General features: G+C 44.8%; 2 protein-coding genes across 4 annotated transcripts in view; both read left to right on the top strand.

Moving 5' to 3' along the window:
- LOC127682623 (guanylate-binding protein 4-like) overlaps window positions 1-20092 on the top strand; it is a 60816-nt gene that overhangs the window by 28635 nt on the left and 12089 nt on the right. For 2 of the 3 annotated variants that reach the window (XM_052179103.1, XM_052179104.1), the window contains exons 11-12: window positions 16936-17131; window positions 19329-19448. In XM_052179103.1, coding sequence (XP_052035063.1) covers window positions 16936-17131; window positions 19329-19448 — 316 coding nt within the window. The remainder of the gene's footprint in view (window positions 1-16935; window positions 17132-19328; window positions 19449-20092) is intronic. The other variant, XM_052179105.1, reaches the window with a different exon arrangement.
- The window catches only part of LOC127682624 (guanylate-binding protein 4), a 103452-nt gene continuing 99153 nt past the window's right edge, over window positions 15794-20092 (top strand). The window contains exon 1 of the mRNA XM_052179109.1: window positions 15794-15941. The gene's annotated coding sequence lies outside the window, so the exon portion shown is untranslated. The remainder of the gene's footprint in view (window positions 15942-20092) is intronic.

The raw sequence follows: 20092 nt of genomic DNA, 5'->3' as shown, positions 1-20092 counted from the left end.
ACCAGCCATGACCACGTGGAGAGAGTGGGGAGGGGAGGAGAGCCCAAGGGTCAGAGAGGTGAGAGTGAGATGAGAGTGAGGACAGAGAGAGAGGAGGGGCAAGTAGCGCCCTTTATAGTAGACCAGGTCTATGGGGCCTGGCATACTTGGCTGTTGCCAGGTAAGTGTGGGTGAAGTTTAGACAGAATACCAACATCAGTATGTGTGCAGTGGACAAAAAAAGTAATAGAAGTCTGTGGAACTGTTGTGTGGGACAGTCTCCTGATGGACTGACATGTTTATTTATTTATTTATTTTTTTTGTTTTTGTTTTTTTTTATGCATTACAATTTTTTTTATTATTCGATATAATTTATTTACATTTCAAATGATTTCCCCTTTTCTAGCCCCCCCACTCCCCGAAAGTCCCGCAAACCCCCTTCTCTTCCCCTGTCCTCCCACCCACCCCTTCCCACTTCCCCGTTCTGGTTTTGCTGAATACTGTTTCACTGAGTCTTTCCAGAACCAGGGGCCACTCCTCCTTTCTTCTTGTACCTCATTTGATGTGTGGATTATGTTTTGGGTATTCCAGTTTTCTAGGTTAATATCCACTTATTAGTGAGTGCATACCATGATTCACCTTTTGAGTCTGGGTTACCTCACTTAGTATGATATTCTCTAGCTCCATCCATTTGCCTAAGAATTTCATGAATTCATTGTTTCTAATGGCTGAATAGTACTCCATTGTGTAGATATACCACATTTTTTGCATCCACTTTTGTGTTGAGGGATACCTGGGTTCTTTCCAGCATCTGGCAATTACAAATAGGGCTGCTATGAACATAGTAGAACATGTATCCTTATTACATGGTGGGGAGTCTTCTGGGTATATGCCCAGGAGTGGTATAGCAGGATCTTCTGGAAGTAAGGTGCCCAGTTTTTGGAGGAACCGCCAGACTGATTTCCAGAGTGGTTGTACCAATTTGCAACCCCATCAGCAGTGGAGGAGTGTTCCTCTTTCTCCACACCCTCTCCAACACCTGCTGTCTCCTGAATTTTTAATCTTAGCCATTCTGACTGGTGTAAGATGAAATCTAAGGGTTGTTTTGATTTGCATTTCCCTAATGACTAATGAAGTTGAGCATTTTTTAAGATGCTTCTCCACCATCCGAAGTTCTTCAGGTGAGAATTCTTTGTTTAACTCTGTACCCCATTTTTTAATAGGGTTGTTTGGTTTTCTGGAGTCTAGCTTCTTGAGTTCTTTATATATATTGGATATTAGCCCTCTATCTGATGTAGGATTGGTGAAGATCTTTTCCCAATTTGTTGGTTGCCGATTTGTCCTCTTGATGGTGTCCTTTGCTTTACAGAAACTTTGTAATTTTATGAGGTCCCATTTGTCAATTCTTGCTCTTAGAGCATACGCTATTGGTGTTCTGTTCAGAAACTTTCTCCCTGTACCGATGTCCTCAAGGGTCTTCCCCAGTTTCTTTTCTATTAGCTTCAGAGTGTCTGGCTTTATGTGGAGGTCCTTGATCCATTTGGATTTGAGCTTAGTACAAGGAGACAAGGATGGATCAATTCGCATTCTTCTGCATGCTGACCTCCAGTTGAACCAGCACCATTTGTTGAAAAGGCTATCTTTTTTCCATTGGATGTTTTCAGCCTCTTTGTCGAGGATCAAGTGGCCATAGGTGTGTGGGTTCATTTCTGGATCTTCAATCCTGTTCCATTGATCCTCCTGCCTGTCACTGTACCAATACCATGCAGTTTTTAACACTATTGCTCTGTAGTATTGCTTGAGGTCAGGGATACTGATTCCCCCAGATTTCCTTTTGTTGCTGAGAATAGTTTTAGCTATCCTGGGTTTTTTGTTGTTCCAGATGAATTTGATAATTGCTCTTTCTAACTCTGTGAAGAATTGAGTTGGGATTTTGATGGGTATTGCATTGAATCTGTATAGTGCTTTAGGCAAAATGGCCATTTTAACTATATTGATTCTACCGATCCATGAGCATGGGAGGTTTTCCCATTTTTTGAGGTCTTCTTCCATTTCCTTCTTCAGAGTCTTGAAGTTCTTGTCATACAGATCTTTCACATGTTTGGTAAGAGTCACCCCAAGATACTTTATACTGTTTGTGGCTATTGTGAAGGATGTCATTTCCCTAATTTCTTTCTCAGCCTGCTTATCCTTTGAGTATAGGAAGGCCACTGATTTGCTTGAGTTGATTTTATAACCTGCCACTTTGCTGAAGTTGTTTATCAGCTGTAGGAGCTCTTTAGTGGAGTTCTTTGGGTCACTTAGGTAGACGATCATGTCGTCTGCAAATAATGATAGTTTGACTTCTTCCTTTCCAATTTGTATCCCTTTGACCTCCTTATGTTGTCGAATTGCCCGAGCTAGTACCTCAAGTACAATATTGAAAAGATAAGGAGAAAGGGGGCAGCCTTGTCTGGTCCCTGATTTCAGTGGGATTGCTTCAAGTTTCTCTCCATTTAGTTTGATGCTGGCTACCGGTTTGCTGTATATTGCTTTTACTATGTTTAGGTATGGGCCTTGAATTCCTGTTCTCTCCAAGACTTTAAGCATGAAGGGATGCTGAATTTTGTCAAATGCTTTTTCAGCATCCAATGAAATGACCATGTGGTTTTGTTCTTTGAGTTTGTTTATGTAGTGGATTGTATTGATGGATTTCCATATATTGAACCAACCCTGCATTCCCGGGATAAAGCCTACTTGATCATGGTGGATGATCGTTTTGATGTGTTCTTGGATTCGGTTGGCAAGAATTTTATTGAGTATTTTTGCATCGATGTTCATAAGGGAAATTGGTCTGAAGTTCTCTTTCTTTGTTGGATCTTTGTGTGGCTTTGGTATCAGCGTAATTGTGGCTTCCTAGAAGGAATTGGGTAGTGTTCCTTCTGTTTCTATTTTGTGGAATAGTTTGAAGAGTATTGGTGTTAACTCTTCTTTGAAGGTCTGGTAGAATTCTGCATTGAAGCCATCTGGTCCTGTGCTTTTTTTGGTTGGAAGACTTTCTATGACTCCTTCTATTTCTTTAGGCATTATGGGACTGTTTAGATGGTCTAGTTGGTCCTGATTTAATTTTGGTATTTGGTATCTGTCAAGGAAATTGTCCATTTCCTCCAGATTCTCCAGTTGTGTTGAGTATAGGCTCTTGTAGTAGGATCTGATAATTTTTTGGATTTCCTCAGTTTCCGTTGTTATATCTCCCTTTTCATTTCTAAGTTTGTTAATTTGGATACTTTCTCTGTGCCCTTTGGTCAGTCTGGCTAAGGGTTTATCTATCTTGTTGATTTTCTCAAAGAACCAGCTCCTGGTATTGTTGATTTTTTGTATGGTTCTCTTTGTTTCTACTTGATTGATTTCGGCCCTGAGTTTGATGATTTCCTGCCTTCTACTCCTCCTGGGCGAAATAGCTTCTTTTTGTTCTAGGGCTTTCAGGTGTGTCATTAAGCTGGTAATGTATGCTCTCTCCATTTTCTTTTTGGAGGCACTCAGGGCTATGAGTTTTCCTCTTAGCACTGCTTTCATTGTGTCCCATAGATTTGGGTATGTTGTGTTTTCATTTTCATTGTGTTCTAAAAAGTCTTTAATTTCTTTCTTTATTTCTTCCTTGACCAAGGTATCATTGAGTAGAGTATTGTTCAGTTTCCACGTGTATGTGGGCTTTCTGTTGTTTCTGTTGCTATTGAAGACCACTTTTACTCCATAGTGATCAGATAGGAGGCATGGGATTAGTTCGATCTTCTTATATTTGTTGAGGTCTGTCTTGTGACCAATTATATGGTCGATTTTGGAGAAGGTACCATGAGGTGCTGAGAAAAAGGTATATTCTTTTGTTTTAGGATAGAATGTTCTATAAATATCTGTTAAATCTAATTGGTCCAAAGCTTCAATTAGTTTCATTGTGTCCCTGTTTAGTTTCTGTTTTCCTGATCGGTCCATTGAGGAAAGTGCAGTGTTGAAGTCACCCACAATTATTGTGTTAGGAGCAATGTGTGCTTTTAGTTTTAATAAAGTTTCTTTTACGAAAGAGGGTGCCCTTGCATTTGGGGCATAGATGTTCAGGATTGACAGTTCTTCTTTTTGTATTTTTCCTTTGACCAGCAAGAAGTGTCCCTCAGGGTCTCTTTTGATGACTTTGGGTTGAAAGTCAATTTTATCTGATATTAAAATGGCTACTCCAGCTTGTTTCCTGAGACCATTTGCTTGTAAAATTGTCTTCCAGCCTTTTACTCTAAGGTAGTGTTTGTCTTTGACCCTGAGGTGTGTTTCCTGTAAGCAGCAAAATGTAGGGTCCTGTTTACGTATCCAGTCAGTTAGTCTGTGTCTTTTTATTGGGGCATTTAGTCCATTGATGTTAAGAGATATTAAGGAATAGTGATTGTTACTTCCTATCATTTTTGACGTTATTTTTTAAATTTGAATGCTTAACTTCTTTTGGGTTTGATGAAAGGTTACTATCTTGCTTTTTCCAGGGTGAAGTTTCCCTCCTTGTATTGGTGTTGTCCTCCTATTATCCTTTTTAGGGCCAGGTTTGTGGATAGATATTGGGTAAACTTGGTTTTGTCATGAAATATCTTAGTTTCTCCATCTATGGTGATTGAGAGTTTTGCTGGATATAGTAGTTTTGGTTGGCATTTGTGTTCTCTTAGAGTCTGCATGAGATCTGCCCAGGACCTTCTAGCCTTCATAGTCTCAGGTGAAAAGTCTGCTGTGATTCTGATAGGTCTTCCTTTATATGTTACTTGGCCTTTTTCTCTTACTGCCTTTAGTATTCTTTCTTTGTTTAGAACATTTGGTGTTTTGATTATTATGTGACGGGAAGTATTTCTGTTCTGGTCCAGTCTGTTTGGAGTTCTGTAGGCTTCTTGTATATTCATGGGCATCTCTCTCTTTAGGTTAGGGAAGTTTTCTTCCATAATTTTATTGAAGATGTTTGCTGGCCCTTTAAGTTGTAAATCTTCACTCTCATCTATGCCTATAATCCTTAGGTTTGGTCTTCTCATTGTGTCTTGGATTTCCTGGATGTTTTGGGTTACAAGCTTTTTGCTTTTTGCATTTTCTTTAACTGTTGAGTCCATGGTTTCTATGGAATCTTCAGCATCTGAGATTCTTCTATCTCTTGTATTCTGTTGTTGATATTTGCATCTCTGTCCCCTGATTTCTTCCCAAGGCTTTCTATCTCCAATGTTGTCTCCCTTTGAGTTTTCTTAGTTGTTTCTACTTCTGATTTTAGATCCTGGATGGTTTTGCTTAGCTCCTTCACTTGCATGTTTGTGTTTTCCTGTAATTCTTTAAGAGATTTTTGTGTTTCGTCTTTCATGACCTCAGCCTGTTGACCAAAGTTCTCCTGTATTTCTTTAAGAGCTTTTTGTGTTTCGTCTTTCATGACCTCAGCCTGTTGACCAAAGTTCTCCTGTATTTCTTTAAGTGTTTTTTGCATTTCCTCCTTGTTGGCTTTTGTATTCTCCTGGATTTCTTTCAATGATTTTTGTGTTTCCCTTGCAAGGGCTTCTAACTTTTGATCCATTTTCTCCTGAATTTCTTTAAGTATGTCCTTCATGTGTTCCTGTACCAGCATCATGACCAGTGATTTTAAATCCAAATCTTGTTTTACTGGTGTGATGGGGTATCCAGGACATGTTGGTAGAGGAGAATTGGGTTCAGATGTTGCCATATTGCCTTGATTTCTGTTAGTGACGTTCCTGCGTTTGCCTTTTGCCATCTAGTTCTCACTGGTGTTAGTTTATCTTGTCAGTGCTAGACTCACCAGTGCAAGCTGCCCCTTCCCAGTTGGCCTCTGGTGCACAGCTTACCTCCTGCACTGCTTGTAGACAGTGTGCTGCTGCCCAGGCTGTTCTGATCCCAAAGCAGGCACCCGAAGGCTCCCGCTGGGGCCCGCTGGATTCACTGGAGCACCCTGACTTCTCCCAGCTGGCAGCCTGGAAGCCCAGCTAGCCACTTGCAGGACTTGGAGATGTAATGCTGCCGCCCAGACTGATCTGGATCCGGAAGCGGAGAGAGTAGAGCTAAGGGCTTCTGCCTGAGGCCTTGCCCCAGATTGTGTCTGTGGACCAGGTGGAGCCTGTGTGCACCCCCAGGGAGTGCCGATGGTGTATGCTACTGTGACCTCCCCTGTGTTCCGCTCACTCCGCTGGGCAGCCGATCCGCCAACCGGGCTGTCGCACACAAGGTTAGCCTGGCCGCCCAGTCCCTGAGTCCAGGCAAAAGCCTGGGAGGCCAAGGTCCGAGCAAAGTTCCCCTAGGGCTATGACTGTTAATTGGGTCTGCCAGGTGACTAGGATGGCGGGCGTGCGCGCCCGCGCTCCCTGAAAGCGCCGGGAGAGTCTGCTTTGCTAACAATCACCTGGGCGGGTTGATTCACAGATGGCCCACCAAGCCACCCAGTTCTTGGGGTCAGTCCTGTGCCTTTTGGGGCCTGGACCCCCGCTTTGTTAGCCTTAGGCTATGCCTGTTACAGGTCTGCCCGCCTGAGCTCTCTGTCGTCCTGCAGGCAAAATGGCGGCAGCGCGCTCGCAGGCCTGGGCAAAAAACCTCCTGGCTGGGTTGGCACCCCGATGGCCCCCCCGACCCACCCAGGGCCTGGGTGCAGGCCAACGCCCGTCGGGCTCAGACCACCTCGGTGTTGGCCTCGGATTATGTTTGTGTACCTCAGTCTGTCCGATCCCTGGAGTACGGAACCAAGATGGATGCACCTCTCCTGACTGGTGGGAGGCCGAGTTCTGAAGTGGCCTCCGTGCAGGAAAGGCGCCGCACAACTGCAGCTGCTTGCTGCCCGGCTGGTCAGCGAAGGTCAGTGGTCGTGGGCGCAGGGCCTAACTGGTCCCTGTGACGCCTTGGTTCCACTGCTGATGGCCCTTCAGCTGGAGCAGCCACTGCTGCTGCTGCTGCCGCCGCTGCCGCCGCCGCCCCTGACATGTTTATTTTTTAAAATTAATTATTTTATTTATTTAGATTCCAAATGTTCCCCCTTATCCTGGTGCCCCTTCCCAGAGTTCTTCATCCCATCTCCCCTCCCCTTGGCATCTGAAAGGGTAAACCCTGGAGGGTAGCATTCCCCTTCCCTGGGGCAAGTCTTAAATCTACTAGATTAGGTAAATCCTCTTCCACTGAGGAGTGTATATTTTAGGAGAGGATTTCATTACTGAGATGTCTTTTTTGTTTCTCTCTTCACTCTCCTTTAAATTGTATTTATTATATAGAACACTTTATAGAGAAGGAAAGTAAAAATTTGAAAAATAGATACACCTTTCTCAACTAAAGTGCTATGTAAGTCACGGCACCTAAGAAACAAGCAGCTCAAATATTAGTGTATGGGATGAGGCTTAAAGGGGGTAATATAAAGGGTTAGGTGAGTGTGGCTAGGCGGCGTGGGGGAAGGTGTCCAGGCGGGCCCTTGCCTGGGCACCTCTGCCCCTGAGGGACCACACACACACAGACATGGTATAGAATAGAGTTTATTCAGAATAGGGGATGGGAGTTAGTGGTAGAGAGAGAGAGAGTGAGAGAGAGGGAGAGAGAGAGAGAAAGAGAGAGAGTGGAGGGAGTGGAGGCCGGCCATGACCACGTGGAGGGGGGGGAGAGCCCCAGGGGCAGAGAGGTGAGAGTATGTGGGAGAGCGGTGAGCAAAAAGAGAGAGGAGGAGCAAGTAGCCCCTCTTATAGTGGGCCAGATCTCTGGGGCGGGGCATACCTGGCTATTGCCAGGTAGGTGTGGGGTGGAGCTTACACAAAACCCCAACAGTCCCCAATGTTTGGTTTATTAATAAAAGAAAAAGAAAAAAGAAAAAAGAAAAGAAGTGACGGCACATACGGCGAAGCAGGAATAGGGTCGTTGTTGTGATCTGGCTGCTTCATGCTGACATTGGGGCGGCGTGTCTCTGGAGAACCTAGAGAAAGGGGTATGGGGGGTGATTGTCCAGTCTCAGGAGGACTGGCTGCTTCTTTGCTGTCCAGGGTTTGTAGAGCCATTTGGAGATAGGTCAGGAGAACAGGTCCAGTAGAAGCTGTCTGCGTCTGGAGAAGCTGAGAGGAGATTGGAGCATCTGAAGATTGCTTCTCTGGAGCTGTCCTGGATATGGCAAAGGCCTGGAATTAACAAGATGTTGGAACACATTAGTATAGTTAGGGAATAAGACTAAGTACATTTGGGAGAAAGGAAAATTTTTTAAGATGTACAATTGAAACCCAGAGGAATCCCACCCTTTGGAAAGGTAGTAAAGTGGGAACTTGGGCAGATGTACTTATCTGGATGGAGCCTACTTGGTCCATGAGCAGTAGATTTGGGTAGGTTTCCTGTAGCTAACAAGTTTATTAAAGAGATAACAACATGAGTTAACCACATGAACAGTCTTTAAGATGAGCCTTTGTGGATCAGAAGGAATAGAATTGAAGGTTGGGAAAGTGACAGAGCAAGAAGAGGAAATATGAAGCATTTAATGGAAATGGAGTTTAGGTAAGGAGATAACTGTCTAGCTGTCAATGTAGTCAGAAGTCTGAGGAATAAACAATAACTTAGCAGTTATATTATTAAAGAATGACAAATTCCAGTAGCCAGCAGTTCTTTGTGGTCTCTGGTCTCCATGGCGGCCTTGGCTGTCAGTCTAGCTTTCAAACACAGAAGATGTACGGCTTTTCTCTGTGGAATGGATACCCATGACATGAGAAATGGCTTACCTTTGTTTAGCTAAGTCATTTGACTCAAGGTATCTAGTTTTGTCCACTGCACTTTCAGGCAGCATCCTGTGGCGGTGTCCATCTTTCTTCTGAGACATCCTGTGGTGGTGTCCATCTTTCTTCTGAGACCTCCTGGGAGAAACTGTCAGGCCTTTGGGAATTCTGTCTGTCTTAAATCTAATAACAAACTTCTGACAAGATTGAGTGCAAGACAGTTAAAGAGAGACTAGGAATGGAAATCTTAAGTAGCTTTGACAGGTTGTATAGGTAGAGGAAAGTATATTGCCTTGGTTGGTAAAGATGCTAGGATCACAGAAAGAAAGCTGGCAGCAATGGATACACAGGCTATAGGAGCAAATGAGCTAAGGGTGTGGGCACACAGATGGGGAGCAGGCAGGGCAAAGAGAAAGCTTAGACCAGAGACAGATAAAAGCTTAAATGTATAGGATTCGGTCCCATTTACCGGATTGCTTATAGTATGTATTAAGATCCCTTAAAACTATTGGATCTAGGGTGTCATTAGGTGACCATTTTGAATTATTGAGTCTAGACCTTATTGTAGAGGTTTATTAGTTTAGAGACTTGAGATTTTCCAGGAGACATCCCAGAGAGGTTCCTGGGGGGTACCGGCGAAGACACTCTATTTCCCATCAGGTGTGTGGGGGTTTTGTTATATCACAATCGGCGTCCCGGAGAGTGTATATAACAAATAACGGCAGCTAAGCCAAAGGGTCCAGACCGTCGTGCAGACTCCTGGGAGCTGAGGCAAAAAGCCGGAAGAAGTAATCTGCCTGGGCCCAGGGTTTGAGTGAGCGGCTGGAAGCCAATGGGGAGACTCAGGATTACTTCTGGAGCGGGATACACCTGTGGTGGAGCGTCATAAAACGAGTGCCAGCTGGGGCAGCGTCCAGCTCTAGAAGAAGACTGGCCAGGTCCCTTCTGAACTTAAGAAACCGCCCAGCCAACCGAAAGACCTTACCTTCTTAGGCTGATGGTATTTGCTAAGGAAGTGCAATCCGATATCAGGGAACGTGGAAGCCAGTGTGGACTGCTTGGCTGTGGGACCCGGTCCCCCAACCTTGCTTCACCTGCCTGTGCGTGGCTGCTAGAGCAGTCATGGACTGCTGTGTTAACAGTAGAGGACATTGGGAGACCACGCAGTGTAAAAGAGGGAAGACAGGGTGGTAGGGAGAAGCTGTAGAGTTGTGAGAGAATTGGGTAGTAGAATTGATGGGGGCGTGGGCTGTGGCTAGGCTTTTGTAAAGGCCCTAGAAATCTGTGTTGTAGCCAGCAGAGCGGGACAGTATGGTGGTGGGGGGTGGGGCACAGCAACGTGAAAGAGTGCAGGCTTGCTGTGGCGAGGAGGCATCAGTGATCGCGCATGCGCGGGGCGGAACTTCCTGTCAGCAGTGGAAGTAGGAAGTTAGGTAGCACAGTGGCTGGGAAATAGTTTGTTTCGTATCCTAGCAACGACGCCGGAGGGGCAGAGCTGCCCAGAAGCGGTGGCAGTGGCTTCCGCAGCAGTTCTGGAGCGGGAGGGGGGGTTTGGCATGGGCTGCGGCGGCGGTGGCGGCGGCTTCCGCAGCAGTTCTGGCGAGGGAGGGGGTCTGGCATGGGCCAGTGGTGGCAGCGGTGGCGGGAGTTCCACCAGGAAGGAGCGACAGAACAGCACGGTCCAACGTGGGAAGTCCAGAGACTATTCCTCTGACTAGTATAAGACTTACCCGTTGGTGGAAGAGGCTTAATATCCCATGGTGTTTCTCGTCCCGGCCAACCGCACCAATGAAGGAGTTAGAGTTAATGAAGGAGTCAGGGTTACTAGGATGATGGATTCAATGAAGGATTTAGCAGGATGATGAGGCTTAAAGGTGGGGGGTATAGGGGTTAGGTGAGTGTGGCTAGGCGGCATGGGGGAAGGTGTCCAGGTGGGCCCTTGCCTGGGCACCTCTGCCCCTGAGGGACCACACACACACAGACATGGTATAGAATAGAGTTTATTCAGAATAGGGGATGGGAGTTAGTGGTAGAGAGAGAGAGAGAGAGAGAGAGAGAGAGAGTGGAGGGGTAATAGTGTCTTCGCCGATACCTCCAGGCACCCTACTGGGATGCCTCCTGGAAAATCTCAAGTCTCTAAACTAATAAACCTCTGCAATAAGGTCTAGACTCAATAATTCAAAATGGCCACCTAATGACACCCTAGATCCAATAGTTTTAAGGGATCTTAATACATACTATAAGCAATCCGGTAAATGGGACCGAATCCTATACATTTAAGCTTTTATCTATCTCCGGTCTAAGCCTTCTCTTTGCCCTGCCTGCTCCCCATCTGTGTTCCCACACCCTTAGTTCATTTGCTCCTATAGACTGCGTGCTCAAGTGTATGTTAACAAGCCTAAATCTGCCTAGACACCACAATTTTATCCATTGCTGCCAGCTTTCTTTCTGTGATCCTAGCATCTTTACTAACCAAGGCAATATACTTTCCTCTACCTATACAACCTGTCAAAGCTACTTAAGATTCCCATTCCTAGTCTCTCTTTAACTATTGCTCTCCTATCTTGCGCTCAATCTTGTCAGAAGTTTGTTATTAGATTTAAGAGAGACAGAATTCCCAAAGGCCTGACAGCTTCTCCCAGGAGGTCTCAGAAGAAAGATGGACACCACCACAGGATGTCTCAGAAGAAAGATGGACACCACCACAGGATGCTGCCTGAAAGTGCAGTGGACAAAACCGGAAACCTTGAGTCAAATGACTTAGCTAAACAAAGGTAAGTCATTTCTCATGTCATGGGTATCCATTCCACAGAGAAAAGCCGTACATCTTCTGTGTTTGAAAGCCAGACTGACAGCCAAGACTGCCATGGAGACCAGAGACCACAAAGAACTGCTGGCTACTGGAATTTGTCATTCTTTAATAATATAACTGCTAAGTTATTGTTTATTCCTCAGACTTCTGACTACATTGACAGCTAGACAGTTATCTCCTTACCTAAACTCCGTTTCCATTAAATGCTTCATATTTCCTCTTCTCGCTCTGTCACTTTCCCAACCTTCAATTCTATTCCTTCTGATCTACAAAGGCTCATCTTAAAGACTGTTCATGTGGTTAACTCATGTTGTTATCTCTTTAATAAACTTGTTAGCTACAGGAAACCTACCCAAACCTACTGCTCATGGACCAAGTAGGCTCCATCCAGATAAGTACATCTGCCCAAGTACCCACTTTACTACCTTTCCAAAGGGTGGAATTCCTCTGGGTTTCAATTGTACATCTTAAGAAAATTTTCCTTTCTCCCAAATGTACTTAGTCTTATTCCCTAACTATACTAATGTGTTCCAACATCTTGTTAAGTCCAGACCCTTGCCATATCCAGGACAGCTCCAGAGACGCAACCTTCAGATGCTCCAATCTCCTCTCAGCTTCTCCAGACGCAGACAGCTTCTACTGGACCTGTTCTCCTGACCTATCCTCAAATGGCTCTACAAACCCTGGACAGCAAAGAAGCAGCCAGTCCTCCTGAGACTGGACAATCACCCCCCCCATACCCCTTTCTCTAGGTTTTCCAGAGACACACCGCCCCAATGTCAGCATGAAGCAGTCAGATCTCAACAACGACCCTATTCCTGCTTCGCCATATGCGCCGTCACTTCTTTTCTTTTTTCCTTTTTCTTTTATTAATTAACCAAACATTGGGGACTGTTGGGGTTTTGTGTAAGCTCCACCCCACACCTACCTGGCAATGGCCAGGTATGCCCCGCCCCAGAGATCTGGCCCACTATAAGAGGGGCTACTTGCCCCTCCTCTCTCTCTTTTGCTCACCGCTCTCCCACATACTCTCACCTCTCTGCCCCTGGGGCTCTTCCTCCCCCTCCCCGTGGTCATGGCCGGCCTCCACTCCCTCCACTCTCTCTGTCTCTCTCTGTCTCTGTCTCTCTCTCCCTCTCTCTCTCTCTCTCTCTCTCTCTCTCTCTCTCTCTCTCTCTCTCTCTCTGTCCTTCTCTCTCTCCACCACTAACTCCCATCCCCTATTCTGAATAAACTCTATTCTATACCATGTCTGTGTGTGTGTGTGGTCCCTCAGGGGCAGAGGTGCCCAGGCAAGGGCCCGCCTGGACACCTTCCCCCACGCCGCCTAGCCACACTCACCTAACCCCTATACCCCCCACCTTTAAGCCTCATCATCCTGCTGAATCCATCATCCTAGTAACCCTGACTCCTTCATTAACTCCTTCACCTGTGCCAATGCATTTTTTGTTTGTTTTGTTTGGTTTTTGTTGTTGTTGTTTATTTTTGGGACATGGTTTCTAGGTGTAGCCCTGAATGTCTTGGAATTCACTCTGTAGACCAAGGAGTTCTTGAACTCAGAAATATACCTACCCTACCCTTACCCCCTAAAGCTGGGATTAAAATCCAGTGTCATTACCACCAGGTGTGCCAACACATTTTAAATCAGTGGTGAAAGCTACAGATGCTCATGGGGAATCTTTCTGGTGTGAATCATTTGTGGGGAATCCTTCTGGTGTGTATCTTGTTTGGGAAGAGATAAGGGAGCAAAGTCTTTCCATTGGCAGACAACCAGCCAGAATTTCTACCTTATCAACAGATAAAAACATTGTTGGTATTCTGTCTAAGCTCCACCCCACCCCATCCCAGGTATGCCCCACCCCCATAGACCTGTCCCACTATAAAAGGGGCTACTTGCCCCTCCTCCCTCTCTCATTGCTCTCTCTCATTGCTTGCCTCTTGGCACTCTAACCTCTCTGCCCCTCTTGGGTTCTCCTTCCCTCCTCCCTCTCTCCAGTCAGGGGGAAGAGATGCCTGGGCATGGGCCTGCCTAGGTACCCCCTTCCCCCACACCACCATGCCACATTCCCTAAACACTTTTCTCTCTTTTTATGACCCTTCATTGGTGCTGAAAACCTGGGAACAAACCCTTCAAACATACTTAAAGAATTGCATCTCTGATTTGCCTGGCTTGGGAAATTCTCTACATTATACCAGAAACCAAACAATGAGAGAGGAAGACTTAAGAACTCACCATCAGGAAAAGTGAGTGGTTTGGGGGAATCTGCTTCTATTTGGAAGATAGGCAGACATCTATCTATCTAGGCAGATTTGGCTGCAGTAATAATACACAACAAACCCCCAAATATATAAACAGATTGTGAAAATCAATTTCTGGTTTTTGTTTTTGTTTTTGTTTTTGTTTTTGTTTTTTGTTGTTGTTTTTGGTTTTTTGTTTGTTTGTTTGTTTGTTTGTTTGTTTTTGGTAACTCAATTAATTGCGGAGGCTGCAGAGGCAAACACTAGGCTCTGGGTTAGATTCAGGTGTACGCTTTGTGCTGGTTCCTTCTGTGTCAGTTGAATGCAGCAGTTGGTATAAGAGCTTTCCGTCTCTCACTGTGGGATGTAAGGAAGGGAGAGCTGGACTCTGGAGAAATGGAAATGCCATGAGTAACTCTGTACCTTTCACTCACAGCTAATTTACATAGCAAGTCACATGGTCTGCCCTGTCAATCCAGTAGGGGGATGAAGTCATTTCTTATGACCAAGGACAAAGAGAGCACGAATGGATACTCATATTTATTATGTCAGGACTGCGACCTAACCAGTTTCAGGGAGAGTTAATGATGACATCTATGCAGTTATCTGTTGTAGCTCATCTGGAACTCTCTTAAGTCAATCTGGCCATGCCCTGTTTCTAATGTCGCCTGTAAATATCTGTTTTATGACAGAGCTGGGGTAACTGCTCCTTAGTTCTGGTTGTTATTCAGGCTGGGCACTGATGTGCTAGAACACTCCCTCAAGGCGATGAAGGGATGAAGATGATTTTGCTAATGCATGTGGATGGAGGGGCGAGATTTTCTCTGTTGAGAATTTAAGGTCCGCTTTGGCCATATAACCAAGGGATTTTGAGTTTGGATTTCCAGAGCCCATGGGAAAGTTCTAATCCCTCTGATCCTATGGTGAGGTAGGAGACAGAGATGGGGGAATCCCTGCAAACTCACAGGCCACCTAGCCTGCTATATGCAGTAGCAAACACAAATTTGTCCAAGAATAACTGAAAAAAGAGGTCCTATAAATGAAGCAGTCTGAGTACTGGCAACATAGCCTCCATGACCCCGCCCCACACATTGTATATAGTTGATTTTTCAGACAAAAATCTCATGTAGTCTAGGCTAGCCTCAAACTTAATATATAGCTAAGAAAGGGTCCGCCACCTCCACTTCCCGCTATATGCATGCACTACCATGTCCAGTTCACATAGACAATATTTTAAATAATTCGTAAAAAAGGAAAACTTTCATAGAATTGAATTTTCTACTTGTAGCTTTATGTCAGAACTAAAAAAATAATCAGTATTGGGAGGATTTGGAAGTTTGGATTTGTAGATTAAGAATGTTCACTTGTATTGGACAAATGGCCAAGAAAGAAAGAGTAGTCTGGAACATCCCCAGAAAGAGTGGCAAAGCACACTGAGAACTTCCTGACAGGGCTTGGAAGGAACAATTCAGAGTTGTCATCTCTACTGACAGACCTGACATAATCATGCCGTGTCCTTCCCAAGCAGACTGCGTTGAAAATAGTGGCCATCTCTATCGTTCACCATCTCTATGAAGCTTTGGTTAAAGACTCTAACCGGGAGGTGACAGCAAATGTGCACTTTAAAGAAATTGGGGGCTTTTTTTTCCCTTTAAAAAAAGGCTAAAATACCCAGGGCTAATCACCTTTGTCTACTTAAACAAAGCTGGTTCCTGTCAGGACACTGTTTCAGTTTCTATTTCCCAGATTCCCTGGAAAACACAGGAAAGGGAGGAGAAGGGCTTCTCTCAGTAGGGAGTACTGCAGATGGACTTGTATTCAAAGTGTGATTCTGTTTTTTCCTATTTTAGCATTGGTGTTGGAACACACTCTAGGAAAGAAAAAACTGTCTCAATCTGCAAGACGTAGTGCAGTGATAATTTCAGAAAGTCAGGAGGAATCTGGGAAATTCCCCCTGCTCAACTCAGCTCTGCTGAGGTCACAAATTCTGTTATTTTGGTCAAGCCCTCAATGACTGAGTCATGTGGCAAGGAGCATGGTTTCGATTTCAGTTCCCTTTATCTCAGTTTGTGTTTGGGTGGCTGTTACTTTGCCATTTCTAACAGTGGCTGCTCCCAGGAGGCTGGAGCAGTTGGAAGCTCAGTGAAAGAACCAAGGTAGCTGAGGACTGTCCCTGTTACAGAGCCAGCAACTGGGTGAGCTGCCACATGTGTTTCTCTTAACAGACCTGATGGGAAAAATTCCTTGCTGGGGGTGCAGACTCACGCTGGTGGGTGGGTGTGCACAAGCTGCAGACCACACAGGGTCTTGTGGTCCCTTGTAGAGCGCCTCCTGGCGGCCGAAGCATGCATGTACCACTTTTCTTGGGTCTTCATCCAACCCCTGTCTTGGGAGACAATGATGGTGTCCCATCTTGGTGGTGGGAGCTTGGGAAGCCCTCTCTGGGCCAATGAGCCAAACTCAGTAGTCCAGAAGCCTCTCGTAGTGTAGCTTCTCCTAGTTTCCTTCTTAAACAATTGGCCTTCGTTGTGTCTTCGATAATTTCTTGACAGCTGTCTTCTGTCCTCAAAGGTGTCACCAAGAGGCTTCATTTTATCTTGTTTTGGCAGAGTCAGTCCCTGTTTGCATTTATTTGAATTCAACCTCCAATGTCCCTACCTCATTCTATTCTTATTTTAAGGTGCACACGTACACGTGTGTGCGCATGTGTGTGTGTGTTCATTCTCTGCTATGTTTTCTCTTTCATTTCAACAGAGGCTTCCTGAGGTAGGAATTTGCACCCATTTTGTTTATTCTCCCATAACAACTACCTAAGGCAGTGCCCAACACACAGCCAGCTAACTTCTCATACTGAATCAGGCTGCAAATTCTTTCAGAATGCCAGGAAACCTTTCTACCAAAAACCAAGTGCTCTCAGTCTCAGAAATCAGTGTTGTAGGTTTTCTCATGTTATTCTTTAAAAAGATGAGGAATAGGTTTTTCTAGTTCAAACTAGAATAGTAAAGATATTGTTTAAGAAATACTGTAGCATGTTTGGGAAGGCTGCACTCATTTTCTGCTTTAGAAACATACAGAAGTTGAGCTATGTGTTGCACAAACAGAAGCTGACTTGTGTCCATCTTGAGTAATGAATGACAAGAGAGGACTTCAAGATCCCGTATTTCAGTGAGCGACTGTTCTGAGTTACAGGTTCCTGTGGCATCCGATTGGACCATGGAGGCACCCATTTGTCTTGTGCAAAACTGGGAAGAGCAGCTGACAGTAAATCTGGAGGCCGTGAGGATTCTTGAGCAGATAGCTCAGCCTCTGGTGGTGGTGGCCATTGTCGGTTTATATCGCACAGGGAAGTCCTACCTTATGAATCGTCTTGCAGGACGGAACCACGGTGAGTGTCCTTTGGGTGTGTAAGGGACCATTTGCTTGGACTAGCGTCCTATAGAGCTGATGACATTTTTCTAAGATCAGCTCATGGAAGAGTCTAATCCCTCTCATGAGTGAGAATTCCTCTTCTTGTCATAAAATTTATGATTTGTATCCTACGGAAAAAAATCACATTCTTTGAGTATCAATGTTTTGCCAGCTTCATCAAAAGATCTACTGTAGCATTCCCTTTGACCCCCACTACTCTAACTTGATCAGCAGCTGAACCAAAAGCACCCATTCTCCATTCGGTACCTTTGCCCAAGCCACAAGCTTATTTCAAGTATGACTACTGTTCCACCTGTCCTATTAAAAAAAAAAGATGGGCTGAAGGATGTGTAATATATGGCCCTTATATACCCAACATCTAAACTGGGCTATCATCCTGTCTTGGTGCGGGAGTGGGGGTGGGGTGCGTTGCTTTGTTGTTTTTGTTTTGTTTTGTATTTCTTGTCAAACCTTTTACAAGGTTTACTTTGCTCTTCTTCTATATTGCACTACATTTGGCCATTTTCATGCATGGCTGTAATATGTTTGAGCAGCTTCCCTCCCTATCATCTTTCCTCTTCTCCTTTCTCACCCTCTCTCCTTCTGGTCCCCGTCATTCCTCAGAAGCCTCCCTTTCACTCTCGTCCTTGCACATGTGTGCCTCTGTTTAGATACGGAGCTACACAGGAGGGAAAGTGAGATCCTTTGTCTTTCTGAGACTGCCTTCACTACCATAGCGAAACTTTTAGGAATTGTCTACGGTGAAATTATGGATTGGAAGGGAGCATCCAGAGCTGTCTCCAGATCAAGAACTAGAAGCTGACTGACCACAGGAACGCCAAGGACATTCTCTCACACTCTCTGAAGCTCTGAGACACTAATGTTTACAGAGAGCATGTTCAGCCTGTCTTTATTTGTCAGGGAGTAAGTTTGTATGTGTAGGGAGTAAGTTTCCTTGTGCACCCTGCAGGCCACTTAGAATTGTCCAGCATGTCCATACTTTCCCCCTAGTCTATAGCATGTTGTTGTTGTCTGAGGATATCACATATCATTTTCATTTGCTGTTGAGCATTGCTAATGTTATCAGCATTCCATGCTTTCCCTCAAGCGCTGGGAGGAGGATAAGATACAGTTTCAATTCTAATGACCTGTATGCTGCACAGCTGTATGCTATTTAACTCACTATAGGTAATGTCAAGTGTCTTGACATTTTTGTTTTTTTGTAAAGCATGCTGTTTTCCCCTACTAAGTTATCGTTCATTGTTTTAGCTGACCTATAGGGCTTTCTTCTCATGGTTCTGTGTAGTGTTTCTACCTTTAAGAATCCTACAGGCATCCTTGTTCTTACTTAGATTCTGCACCAGAGATTCAGTGGGATTTCTGATTGAAACTTGAGTTCAAAATTTAGATCCAAGGGCATATGGTTCTCTCACTCACTGTCTCTCTGGTTCTCTCTGGTTCTCACTCTTTTTGGTTCTCTCTCTCCTCTCTCAGTCTGTCTTTCTCTGTTTCTTTCTCCCTCTCTTTCTCTCTCTGGGTCTCTCTCTCTCTGGGTCTCTCTCTCTCTCTCTCTCTCTCTCTCTCTCTCTCTCTCTCTCTCTCTCCTTCTCTCTGTCTCTCTCTGTCTGTCTGTCTCTCTCTCCCTCACTCCCTCTTGCTTCTTCCCCTCTTCACATCCTCCTTCTGGCTTTGTTTTTCTTTCCGCCTTTCTGTCCATTTGCCTTCTGCCATCTCCCCTTTGTGCTTCCCATTCTTTGGCTGCCTCCTACACAAACCAGTTTCCTCCATCTTTCTGTTGAAGGACTCTTGACCATCAATCATGGGACGATATTTTTCCTTTCCTGGATCAAATAACTTTGTAAAATGTTGAGGGATTTGGAATTGAGATCCTTGAGAGATTGGTATCAGAAAGTTAAGTCTTAACAGTAATGCCTTAATTTTATACTCAAGGCAACTTTGATAACTAAGGTAATTTCCCAGTGCCCTGCTAAGGGAGTTTATGCTTTTAAAATGCTTTAGAGATATGAACTGTGTTCCTACATTCTTATATCAGAGATAAAGAGACTAGCTCCCAATCAAGGTTGACAAACAGGTCCATGTTACTGTTTGTGGGTGACTCACTTTGAAATACTTTATCCCATGGAGAATAATCACACTTATCATTTTTACATTAGGCCACTCGGAACACTCTTACCCCAGGTTAGTCAGCAGAAATCAGATGCAGATTCTGCATAACAGGACAGATTATACTGTCTTCTGTGGAGATCACGGAATATGGCAAACCTTGAACCATGGTACCTTTTTATTTATGATCTTGGGATATTGTGCCATCTGTTTCTCATGGAATGAAAGGATTCTGTATGGGAGATGGGCAAATTCTTGGAGCATTGGACACAGTCTGTTGTCAACTTGTTCCTGGGAGTAGTTCTCTCAAGCCATTGAGAGAAATCACATCAGGTGTCATGGGTCTTACTCTCTTTCCCTTTGGTTGCTTACACTGATGAGGCAATGGACACAAAGCTCATTGAAAGAACAAGGTAAAAGAGGAAAGGGTATCAAAAAAAATGAACAAACGCTAATGTGCCCATCAGGGGCCTGGCAGGAGACTGATACCCTCTATTGCAGCCAGCTGTCCATCATCATGCCAGATGCATGCGAGAAGTCATTGGCAATGACAAAGGTTTGTGTTGACCATCTGTGCCTGGAGGCTTCACGGCCTCCATACCTGGCCTCACTGCTTACAGGCCTGGTGGGAAAGGCAGCACACTTCAGCAGGCAGCCTGTGGCCTAGCTGTGTTGCTTTGTTAATTTCGAGTCAGGCATTGAGAAAGCAACAGTAACAACACCAACAATGTCAAAGAGAAACACAACATTCTACAGTGTCCTTCAATGGTATACCTAAAGACCTCCACTTGGCTTCGCCTCTTAAAAGTTCCCA

The sequence above is a fragment of the Apodemus sylvaticus genome, chromosome 4, assembly GCF_947179515.1.
Source record: "Apodemus sylvaticus chromosome 4, mApoSyl1.1, whole genome shotgun sequence".
Classification (NCBI taxonomy): Eukaryota; Metazoa; Chordata; class Mammalia; order Rodentia; family Muridae; genus Apodemus; species Apodemus sylvaticus.
The sequence above is the reverse complement of the archived record's forward strand: the minus strand, read 5'-3'. Positions and strand labels throughout refer to the sequence as shown.